Below are 12,264 nucleotides of genomic sequence, written 5' to 3'. Positions count from 1 at the left end.
ACAATCCTCTGCCGTTGGTCAAAAGTTTCATGACAATATGTTGTCGTTCTATTGCTCACGTGTATCACTCCGTATCCCGTCATTCCGTGTGATGTGCTACTGCCGCTGTATCATGTCGTTCTGACGCTTTGTCATCTGTGAACTTATAGCCAAATTTTCTTCAGAGTCATAATGATTAAATAGCAATAGGATCACCGTGCAACTAAGCTTACTATAAGCAACATATATGAAGAGTAAAGATCCCACTGATGACTCGTCTGTAATTATGAACGTAACGTTGAATGAAATACCTGATATGACTGTAAATGAAGATCAGACCATTGATGGATAATATCATGCTAATCTGCTCAGAGAACTGAGTCAGATAATCAAAGCTTGATTTTTGGAGAGAAAAACATAGTTTTTATTGTCGTTCCACCAAAGTATACAGCGGGATGCAAGTCCTTTGTAACTCATGCTGCTGTTCGAGCCTGTGTCTGTGAATTGACGAACCTCGTATTCACCCGATTTTAACCTCTTCTCAAACTTGATCAAACAGCTGTCATGCAAGCATTATGCAAATGGTGATCATTTTGAGACGTTTACACTCTCCCTTTGAAGCAAACGCTGTTGATAACCAAACAATTTTAAGCCTCCATCAGTTGGGGTATACCTTTCTGAAAAACACACATTCTGTCTTTACACTCCCCATTTGTACACCATCGATTGCATGATTGTGTTTCTCCAGCAAGAAATGTAGTGGTATTACTAAAACACATTTCTTTGGATCATGAACAGAACGCTTTTACTTAACTTTAACTTGGTAGAACACCAAGCATATAGAGCTTTTGAAAGTTGGTAAAGAAAGCAAATTAGACAGACCCGTGAAAATTCTGTATGAATAAGTGAGCACCCGAATTGCAAAATACTGCAACAAAAACATATGTCAAGCAAGCGACAGGCAAACCGTGATGATTTACAGACTTCACATTCTCCTGTTGAAGTAAACTCCTAAAATAACCACTATTTTATAAACACTTTTTTATGTTTTCATGAGTTGAGCTATACCTTTCAAATACAGTCGTTATTCACACTCCCCATTGTGGCACTTCCCACAGTGGCACCATCGATTCTACGTTTGTTTTTCCCCAGCAAGCAACGTAGTGGTGGTATTGCAACAAACAATTCTTTTGAGAATTCTGCATTAATAAGTGTTCATCTGAATTACAAACATCACTGCTATAATTTTAGCTTGTAGGTACAGCTTCTACACCAAATGTACAACAGGGAGTATGAGCAGTTAGCATGAATATACACAGGGCAAACAAAATTACAAATATGCAGTATATGTTACACCATTCATAGTGATCTTATTCATAGATCTTCAAAAGTGTTTAGAACATGTTCAGTGCATTTGTATACAATGCAAACATTTAGATACAATTATCAATCAACAATACATGTTACATGTTGGCGGTAGACCCTTGGTTATCTTGACATCTTGATTTTATGTGATAGACAAATGGATATTCTAATGCAGTTAGAATGTGTTAAATACATTGACACGAATACATTCAGTACAAAGCATTTAAATTTTAAACATCTACTATAAACGTATTGTACGTGATTTTGAATGACAGACAAATGAATATTCACACTTTCTTGTTCTCTTTTTGTGTTACGAGCCCTCTTGTGTTTGCATTGGTTTGAAGTAAACAGAATACGTCCGTTGCTGAAAAATGTCAACGTCAGCTTTACCATGCTGGATGTGTATTATTATAAAATGTTATAAGAAGTTATAATGAAATGTTTGTCACGGAAGCAGGAAACCATCTGAAATTTATCCACTTGAATGCGGGCATTGAATGCCCTGGTGTTTCCCTAAACTAACAATTAGTCTCTGAAATGAACACATTTTACTGGAAAAGGTTCATAATTAAGAAAAATGCAATATAATGAAATGGAGCCCAGAGACATCTTCATTTTCAGCCTGAAACTAAGGAAATATAGACTTGCCAAATTTTGTAGACTTGCGTGGGCTTTCTTGGATATATTTGCTTCAGGGTCTGTACGACAGACTGATTATTCCCGTTTCCCGATGGCTGTGTATGAATAGTGACTTAGTTTTATGCCCCTAACAGCAACATTAAAGCAACATCGCGGCGGATAACAGAGCGTCACACATTATACTCATCTGGGGAATCGAATCGTTTTCGGCGTGACTAGTTGCAAAATAATAAATGTTCAACATTCAGTTTCAGTGACGACGATCTAATGTGCTACAGCACGTACATTCATTGGTTGCTGGTCGTAAAATGTAAACAAATTGTATTATTTTCTCCGATACATTTTTTTAAACAAGATTGTTCCAGATTTTCAAGATGCCCACTGATTTAAAGTTGGATGAGACATCCTGGGGACTGCCGTTGCATTTCGTGCCGTCTTCAACATCTGGGAGACACTTTCAGTATGATTGCCTTGTCTGTTTGAAGAACGTTTGGATTCTGGGTAAACGTCAGTACTTCCTGTGAACAAACCAAGGCATATGCAGTTGTAACATGAACAAGAGTGTGTGGTTTTGTTTATGACCTATACGAAAGCAAAGATCTATGGACTACCTTCAGAAACAAACTATCTTTTTTTCCATTCCAAAGTCGTTTCGTGAAGTTTCTTTAGAAATAAGCTGTCCTTACGCCAGCACAAAAGAAATTGATTAAAAACCTGTGAATCAAAAGTTATTCTTTAACTCAAAAAAAGCTGAATTAGTCGTGACTTGTTGTGGTCATTTTCATTATGAACACAATGTGTTCAGCTTGGTTTGCATCCATTTCAGTCTGTATGGTGAACTGGCTGAGGTTAAATGTCGAACGAAAGGGATGCTGTGTGCTTGCATGAAGAACAATGGTTTCATGCATAACTCAGCTGGTATGATAACGTGACCTTTGCACGAGAGCCCAGGCATATACTAATCCGGCCGTTTGTTTGATAACCAACATGGTGTATGTTAATATGGTCGATGTGAAATCTGTTTCATTTGTTGAACAACCCTTTTATCTATTATTCTTAACACGTGTTGGACAATGAAATGATGATGAAAATATATTTTTAAAACGTAAATCCTACCGGTGTATCAGGCAGACGATCAAACTTCACGGCCCTCAGAACACTGATCAAGGCTAGTTTAAGCTCAACCAGGGCAAGCCGCATTCCAATGCAGATTCTGGGGCCAAATCCAAAACCTTGGAAGGCAATAGTTTTGTCTTGATCTTCAAACCTGAAGTACATTTTCTTACAGTTATTCAAATATAACAATTAAGTGTACACGTGCTACACTGTCATCCAGATAACAAATGCTCAGCTAACAAGTTTATCCCGGAAATGGAAAGTGACGTGAATAAAGGCTGACCATCTGATATTATATGGTTAGGATGTTTTCTAGTAACCAACTACCAACGTCAGCCCTATACCTTTCTGGCTTGAAGGAATCAGGATCCTCGTAGATGTCAGGATTTCGGTGTATAGCCATCGTAGGAATGAAGATAGTTTGACCTTTACTGAAAGTCAGGCCCTTGATTTGAGTGGTCTCAGAAACAATTCGGGAGTTCCTGAAAAGTAGAAATTTGTATAAGCTTGGAGCAAGGTCCAAAATGTCCATTGACGCTGAACATGTTCTTTTACGAGATTCTTAGCTAATATATTCATTGGCATTATCAGACAGTATGTACTGTTCAACATCATACTGATCATTACGGTTGGTATCCATTATACATGTTATGTCAATGAATGATTTGAATTGAACGTCAATTTAAATTATTATGGTATTCAGATATATTACAGTGTAACGAAACACTCCCAATCTAACCTATGCTGACTCTGTTTTGTTTACATTTAAATAAAGTATATGTAGTTCACAGAACAATATTCCAGCTATATATAAATAATCGATCCTGAAACAGAAAACAAAATGTTGAGTATTGTGATCAAAGATCATGCTTGACAATACGATCATTATCATCATCTCTTACGACCAACAAAGGTTGCTGGGATCCATTCTAATCAGAAATCCCACCGTTAAACTAGTCGTTCTAAACTAAAGTTGCTCTATGCTATAAGCATGATGCACAGTGCTGGATAGTACTCTAGCTTGCCTTAACACTCCTATTGTAAAACATATTTTTCCACTTACACATAACCCGGCGGGTAGAGTCTGAGCGTCTCTGAGATCACGTTGTCCAGATACTTCAGTTTCCCAATGTTGCCATAGTTTGGTTCCTCCTGACAAACAAAAACGTCTTTAAATGTATGTTTGTTGGGTTACCTTGACAACAATATCAAATAATTCATTTCTGTAATTCTGGTGTGTCACCTTGCTGAAAGGGTTCTCTGACCCAGAAGCTGTACTTTAGAAGTACAATAAAACACGGCTTGTTCTAATAATAATGTATCTTCATATTTCATAATGTCAGTCAATGAAACAGATGATTAATAAATTATCCACATTTCGACAAGTTCATAAACGAGACTAAAAACAACAGCTAGAATATGACAGCATTGTTCTTTTGGATACTGACATTTCCCAACTTTTCTTTGATTTCTCTGTAGGCCTTCTCCTGTGCATCCGGGTTCATGGCCAGGTTGTAAGATAGGAAGGAAAGGGTGGACGCTGTAGTTTCGTAACCAGCGATAAAGAACGTTATGCACTGAGCGACTACTTCATCCTTCGATAGATCTGTAAGTTGAAACTTGTGTCATTCCTTTTCAACATTGATTTTTTTGTGAATAGAGAGAAAAACGTGAAGTCAAATGAACATCTGCCACATCACCTACGTTGTATGACTCTCCTAAATCTCTCATTCGATGGAAAGTAGATGGCAGCATACTTTTACTAGTAATTATGGGATGAGTCCAGAACGTAGCTCTATCATATTATACGACAGAATAATGACTTGCAGACGGCCTGGAGTTCCGTTCCCTGTCCCAATACTGCATTGTGGTAGCCTGCGACCTCGTTGTATCGCGGTACGTGACATATCCGTAATCGGAAATACATTCTGAACTTATGACGCCTATTTTATTTAGAGATCCAAATATAGGGCATTTGATCAACAGATGTGTGAAAAAAAGATATTATTTTAACTTAGATAGTATTTCAGCGAAAGCCATTAGACGAACGTAGCCAATTAATATTTACCAAAGGGGAGAACTCCATCGTATCGCGGTAAACAATAAAATTCAATTCGCAGGAGATAAATATAGCTCATGACATCACTTCCACTATATTTTTGGCAACAATTGCAAGCATATGCAGACGACGTAGTTCAGATGGAGTGGGAAGAGTCATATATGAAACGTAAATGTTATAGCAGGTATTTCATGGATGGTCAGACAAATTCCAGATTTTAATGTTAATAATTCTGCTGGAAAATGCTTACGGAGATTCGATACATGCCGTCGGTTTGAAAACGGTAAACAAACCACGGACGTTAGGCTGTCGATTTACATCAAAATCACCTCTAAGAGCCAAGTCTAGATCGCAAACCCGGGAATACCGATTGCTGCGATACCATGAATGCCTCCCGAGACCACAATCAGCTGAGTCAACCACTAGGACAAAATGTTCCCCTAAGCACTATGGGTGGCTTCCACTTGTAGACGGCGATACCCACACCTTGCAAATGGAATAAACTGCATACTTACGCCTGACTGAATGTGTGCCTGTTTTATTAATAGAGTTGTCATCTTTTCCCTCTTCTATTGAAGCATCCATCATCATTTTCAGGAAGTCGGTTCCCTGATATAAATATTGAAAACATAAGTTTCGATACCGCCGACAGTCCAAATACAAAATGCAGAATTTCATGTAATTGATATATGGTGAAATGATGCTGAGTTTTCTGACATTTCTCCATGAGACAATGATACATCTCATCTCCTAATAATAAGAAAAAGGTCATGCGACCCTTGTAGTCTCCGTTGGCGAAAAGAATAAAATAAAAATAACAGCAAGTCTTTATAATTCTTGGCATGTTTTATTGCAGTAACAAATGGTAGAGTTCATTTAGAAGTTATAATTAGATGAAGAATGTTGTCATGGAGGCAGGAGTGTGTCTGACATGTACACACTGATGCATCTCATATAATGGTGATACGTCTAATATTACCTGTTTGTTTGTTTTATCGTTTCGCCGCTGTTTCATCATTTCATCGGTGATCGACTCAAAGAACACAACGGTGTCTCGTGGAAAGAGTCCGAAGCCCAGCTTAGCTATGATTGGTTCAAGTGCTGGAACAGCAGCTTTAAACAGAAATATATCTCCATTTGAATCTTTAAATAATGCCCAGGCATTCTGGTCGTGATTTTGTGAAAAGGTGCATACAAACAGAGGAGAGAAGAAAAACAGTTTAATGTGTGCACTGCTGTTACAGGAGTTACAGACTGGCGATAAGTTACAGGAAGTCACTTTCCTTTCACTTACCTGACACTACTGAGAATGCCTGTGCCAGTTTTGTTGGTCGGAATAACTTCCTAGCGTGTGCGACAAACGGGTGGTTCAAATCAGTTTGTGAATCAACCTTAATTCCAAAGGCAGTTTGGCAAATCACATCCATAGAGAAAGCTCCAAAGTAGCTAAAACATTCAAAATATACTAGTAAGAGTATATGCGGCAAAGTTTCAATGAAAAAAAATAATTCTCCAACCGTTAATTATTGACATATCCAGGTTTCATAAATCCCAAAGGACCTCACTGTCGTAATGAACTTGAACATGAACATGAACAAGGCAGTCGTTGCGACAGACGACAATATGATATGTGAATACATTTATGCTTGCAATGGGTATGTGAGTTTCCTTTCACAGGGATTTGTTTCAACGGATGTTTCGACTGATATACTCCACACCACAGAACAGCATTAACGTGGACTTGAGATGTTACAAAGCTTGCCGCAGTTAACTGCAACACTGCTGGTGCCTCTTAAAGCAACATTAAATTACACACACACACACACTCACCATTTGTGGATGGACAAAATGTGATGAAGACCGTTTGTAAAATACTGAGCCTTTAGGAAAATGTCATTAGTATACCCGTCAAAAAAGTACAGGAACTGTATTTTCAATCTGCGATCGTCGAAATTGGGAGATATATGGGATTGAATCAATGTTGATATAATAATAATGGGTGCTTTGAGAATGCATCACCACATGGATTTCATTCAAAGCAAAGGTTTTCGTTCAGTTTTCGCCTTGTTAGGTGATTGGAGCCTGACATGAAAATTTCATCTTTACACTTTTCAGTCAGTAGTGTGTGATATGACCCTAAATACCCTGACTATGCACAGATGCAAGAAAGTTATCGACAAAAATGGTCTACAGTGGTTTGCTGGTATGACTGAAAAACGTAAAGATTCTTAATGACACCATAAGCACGTGTAGGAGGCTCCCACTTTGTACACGTGTTTCCCATGCATTGTGTTTGCGTATGGTGATAACATGAGATGATGCTGCATACACACGATGAATGTCATTGCAACGCTCTCAGTGGGTTTTCTTTCCAACCGCACTTCAAAGTTCAGGTTCCCCTACTGCTTTTAAAAGTATGTTATACTGAAAGGCAAAGTTGATGTTTTCGCAGTTACCAGATTGTCTAGGCCAGAGTCAATTATTTAAATACCACCGTCATAAAGTTGGATCATTACTGAGAGCGACAAACGGACAAGTCAGATTGTGATCATTAGCTTTTTATGATAAGCCCGTTAATTAATGTATCCCTCAACATAACCGTTCACACATAATAAAACTGTCTGATGAATGCCCCCACGACGACATCACACTAGGTCTGTGACGTGTCTACCGACCACTGTCTTTGGTCTTCAACTTTGAGATAATTGGTCATTGTGCTAATATTGTGTGACTGGTTTATCTAGCTCAGATTCGGTATGTACAGATATCTGTCTCACACATTAACTATTTCAAAATATATAGTTAATTAAAAATACACAGGGATTACAAGTTCGGATTGTGACCAGCATGAGCAATGACATGTATGTTCCATAGATTTTCAGCCATAACAATATTTCTTAACGAACTGGGGATATAGTAAGAGAACCTTTTTCCCTACAAGGAACCATCTTTGGGGATTGTGTAAAATATCTATCCACATTAACATATAAAGAAACATCATATACCTTCAACCTACAAACAATACTAATGCACTTACTGTATCACATTAATTCCACGGCTTTTCCCAATGTCTTTTAAGAAGTTTGTTGTGAGAGTCCTTGCACAATCGTTGATGGCTCCACACATCTAAATACAGAAGGCAAAAATCACATATTTTCCACAATACTTATTGCAGTCAAACATTGTGGCACTACTTATATCCAACTTTAAAAACCTGCGAACCGTTATCAAGTGGACAACACATTTACCGCATTCGAATGGTTACAAGTACTGGTCAGTTCGAAGTCAGTAATATGTTGCAGTTGACTATCCTGTTAACCTCCGATCTCCGAGACCAAGCAGTAATGGAATAGTATACATCAGCCTTCGCACAGGACGTCACACGCAGTCTACATAAACTGAATTCGTTCACAGGCCACAGTTGTCATTGTATACGGTTTGGATTTTTTTACCTCTAAATTTTAGGGGTTTTGTTTTCAACAATGGAATGTTCTGATCTTCATCCTACCGAAGCGAATTTATGGGGTTTTTTCCCCAGCATAAACACAAATGGAATAAAATCGAGTTGTAAATGTTATTCATTCTACTCAACGCATATACATTCTCCATATGGTTAATATAAAGACGAACAGAGTCCCTTGCCTCTTTCAGTTTGGCACCAGTGAAGGTAGGACTGATGGTAGTTCTCACTCTCTTCCACGCAGAGTCTTCTAAGATTACCAAAGATAAGTTGAAGGGGTGGGGCATTCGCAATGCCTGAAATGTATTCGAAAAACAGAAATGTGAGTGACTTTAGTTTTATGCCGCTTTTAGCAATATTCCAGCAATATCACGGCGGGGGACACCAGAAATGTGTTTCACACATTGTACATTGATTTAGGAGAATCAAACCTGGATCTTTGGCGTGACAACAAAACGCTTTAATTGCTAGGCTACCCCGCCGTTCCGAACACAGAAATGGTAAACAGACAAAACACAGTAAACATGGTACAACGTTCAACTTTGTTTCATTTGTGTGATACATAATCTTTATTTCCAGTCCAAGGGGCCTTCTTTATCACTAATTTGAAAAAATACCCATTGCTTACCGGGCGGTTTCTGAAATGGTCAAAACTCTTGACCATAACCTCTTTCAGAATTTCAAGATCGGAAATAACATAGGCGGGTCTCCTTCCAAGGAAGATTCTGCAGAATGTGATAAATGACAACGTCAAAAGTGCTTAGATAACACAAGGCACTTACTACCTCTTAGCCCACCTTACAGACGTGCTTCCATGCTCATGTTTATGTTTCAACACAATGTAATACAAAAATGTTTTAGATACCAGTAAACTCCAATTATCCTAAATACTATGCTGTTCGATATTCCCCGTTATATCAGTTACGTGTATGTGTTACTTGTTTACCAGCGACTTCCTCGTAGTATGTGCTTTGTCTGACTACATGTATGTACGTATGTATATATATTTGTGTGTGTGTGTGTGTGTGTGTGTGTGTGTGTGTGTGTGTGTGTGTGTGTGTATAGATAAATACATATGCACGTACCCAAAAACAGATCCATATAGCTTACTCCAGGGGTACAGTTTATGGCCGAAACTCTGCAAAAGAAGACGTGAATACATTTTCCTGCAATATTTCTCATCTGCCATATCAACTGTTTTAAAATGTGACAGAAGTGTTACTTTGATATGTATCAGTTCTGAATTTGAAATATTTAGCGAATAAACAAGCTCGTCTGTTGTAATATTACAGTTGGCATTCACTGGATATGTCAACGAAGTGAGTGCCTGTTGGTCATTTAGCAGACTTCAGGACTCGCCTCTGTGTAATGATCAGATTGTCGAAGGACATTCCACATTTTGTGGCATCAACGATTCATATCTTTTAAGTGTTTAAATTTTTAAGAACTTAGTTGTTTGGATGGATAACAAATCTCTCAGACTAGATTTATTTCTGAACCTACCGGACCAGTGTTGTTTCCAATACAAGGCGTTGGTGCTGGTCCCGGAATTCCCTGCTTCTTGAAGTAATTGTAGTTCCATGTTCCATATCTGTAAATCACAATCAGACAAATAGAAGAAGATAGGAGCAAATGAATATTTTGAGGATAAGAGCATACTTACTTATTAAGATCGAAGTATTGACATGGAAAGATTCAAATTGAAGAAACTGCACAGTGTATGGCATTAGCCTGTATGTCGCCACCTTGACGGCAAGAAGAGCGTTTTATGCCGTTTTCAGCACGGATTCAGTAAATATTGGAAACTTACTCTATTATATTCCATATCATGAAAGCATGTAATGTTGCCTGATTTTGTTGTTGAAACAAATAAGAAATACATGAAATGTATCAAACAGCAATTAATATTTAATTATCTAATAATTAATGAATAGTTGTTTTTTAAATTCATGATAAATCGTCAGAAAGGAATCACTACGGCAGTAAGAAATGTGGTAGTGTAAATCTTAAGGTGATAATATAAACCAAGCTCTAAGTGATGATGATAGTGATGGTAGTAAGCTCTCTGCAAGAGTAATACCACTTGGAACCTTCCGTGTATCACCTATATAACGATCATCGAACGCAATGTCGGGCGGTAGGGTAGGCTAGTTGTTAGAGCATTCGCTCGTCACACCAAAGGTTCGAGTTCCATTCCCCACATGGGTAGAATTTGTGAAACCCATTTCTGGTGTTCCCCGCTAGATTCTGATGTTCACTGTTGCTAAAAGCGGCGTAAAACCATACTCAATAACTAAATATGGAGCATTACTGTCCCTCGTCGAAACTCGTTGTGTCTTGCATGAAAATATACCAGATTATGTGACGATAACCTTGGGTACATTTCTCCTGAATCATTCTTTTCATTGCCACATGAACGTGGTATGGAAGTCTTTAAAGTTACTCAGTCTGAGGAAATGCGGGCATTGCTTGAATAATTACCATCTGTATCTATTAATGTACAATGAATTTCCCTTTGGGGACTGTTAGAGTCTGTCTTACTGATAGGAAATACACATCGACTACGATCAGACAGGTGCTGAAACGCTTTAGAATTACCCTTGACCTGGTAGTAGACGAGATAATTTGGTCAGGCTCGCTGATTTGGTTGACACATGTCAATGGGGTATATCTATGTTCGTAATGTCAATCACTGACACGATTGCTGAGTGCTGCATTGAACAGACTCCGATATTTACACTTTAATTTGAAGACTTATTTACGCTATTGACATAATGTACTCAATCTTTGCAAAATACGTAATGCTATCCAGAAACGGCAAGCACTAGTGTGGAAGGTCCATGATGACCTTCCGGTAGCCATTTCGATCAACAGAAAATATTCAAGACGCCTACATCCTTTATGGCATACGTCATTGACACAGACAGACGGACGGACAGACAGATAGACTTGTATGCAAGAAAACATACACAGGAGCATACACATGAACACACACATGCATCACAAATACATACACACAGAGGGCAAAAGACAGGGAGACAAACACACGCATGCACGCGAACAAACACACGTACATGGACATTTTGAGCTATGACCATGCCAGTTGTAACCGTCAGCGTTGGATGGTGACCGTTTAACAGTATGTTAAAACTTGGGTTTTGCACAAGTTTACAAAGTGTATTCATTTTAAAAATAGTATTGTTTTGTGATTAGTCTTTCTCCCAATGTGCATAAAAACCGTTGCCATAATACAAAAACTCGTCTATGTATAAAGTTCTCTACTCACATGTAGATCAGAACTGTGGCCGCCAAGCACAGTAGGAAATACAGTGGTACATCCACAAGTCCCAAGATCTCCATGTCGATATGACGTCTAAACGAGTAAGCAGGTCTTTTATAACACCGAAAAAAACATAATCACGTGTCCTAGTTATGGCGTAATGGAACGAGTCAACCTGACGGCGACTGGTGCAATTTTCAAGCATGTGATCGAGGAAGGGATGGCGTTTACTACAGCAAAATCGCATGTACGCTGCAGTTGCCTGCTCTAGCCATAAGTAGGGTCGTTTACACAGTAGTTTGGGGCTCGGTTTGGGTTGTTGGCGATCCTGTTGTGGATCTTTTCACAAGGCTGATGTGTACA

At 38.5% G+C, this 12,264-nt stretch overlaps 1 protein-coding gene across 1 annotated transcript; it reads right to left on the bottom strand.

Annotated features, from left to right (window-relative positions):
* Positions 1-2,285: 2,285 nt before the first annotated feature.
* On the bottom strand, positions 2,286-11,981 carry LOC137287270 (cytochrome P450 3A21-like). The gene is made up of 14 exons (XM_067819504.1): positions 11,908-11,981; positions 10,125-10,212; positions 9,707-9,759; positions 9,250-9,346; positions 8,804-8,917; positions 8,199-8,287; positions 6,456-6,607; positions 6,141-6,274; positions 5,677-5,770; positions 4,551-4,708; positions 4,166-4,254; positions 3,447-3,584; positions 3,103-3,253; positions 2,286-2,504 (listed from the first exon to the last, which is right to left on the bottom strand). Exons 1-14 carry the CDS (start codon positions 11,979-11,981, stop codon positions 2,424-2,426), a joined length of 1,512 nt encoding a protein of 503 aa, XP_067675605.1. The 3' UTR covers positions 2,286-2,423.
* Between the last annotated feature and the right edge of the window lie 283 nt (positions 11,982-12,264).

The sequence above is a fragment of the Haliotis asinina genome, chromosome 6 (assembly GCF_037392515.1).
Source record: "Haliotis asinina isolate JCU_RB_2024 chromosome 6, JCU_Hal_asi_v2, whole genome shotgun sequence".
NCBI lineage: Eukaryota > Metazoa > Mollusca > Gastropoda > Lepetellida > Haliotidae > Haliotis > Haliotis asinina.
Note: the sequence above shows the minus strand (reverse complement) of the source record. Positions and strands in the feature narration are given on the sequence as shown.

Coding starts and splice junctions, on each gene's coding strand:
- LOC137287270 (XM_067819504.1), bottom strand. CDS start 11,981: ATGGAGATCTTGGGACTTGTGGATGTACCACTGTATTTCCTACTGTGC. Junction 6,608..8,198: donor CGTGGAATTAATGTGATACA/GTAAGTGCATTA, acceptor TGAATGTTTTAG/CTACTTTGGAGCTTTCTCTA. Junction 5,771..6,140: donor ACGATAAAACAAACAAACAG/GTAATATTAGAC, acceptor TATTTATATCAG/GGAACCGACTTCCTGAAAAT.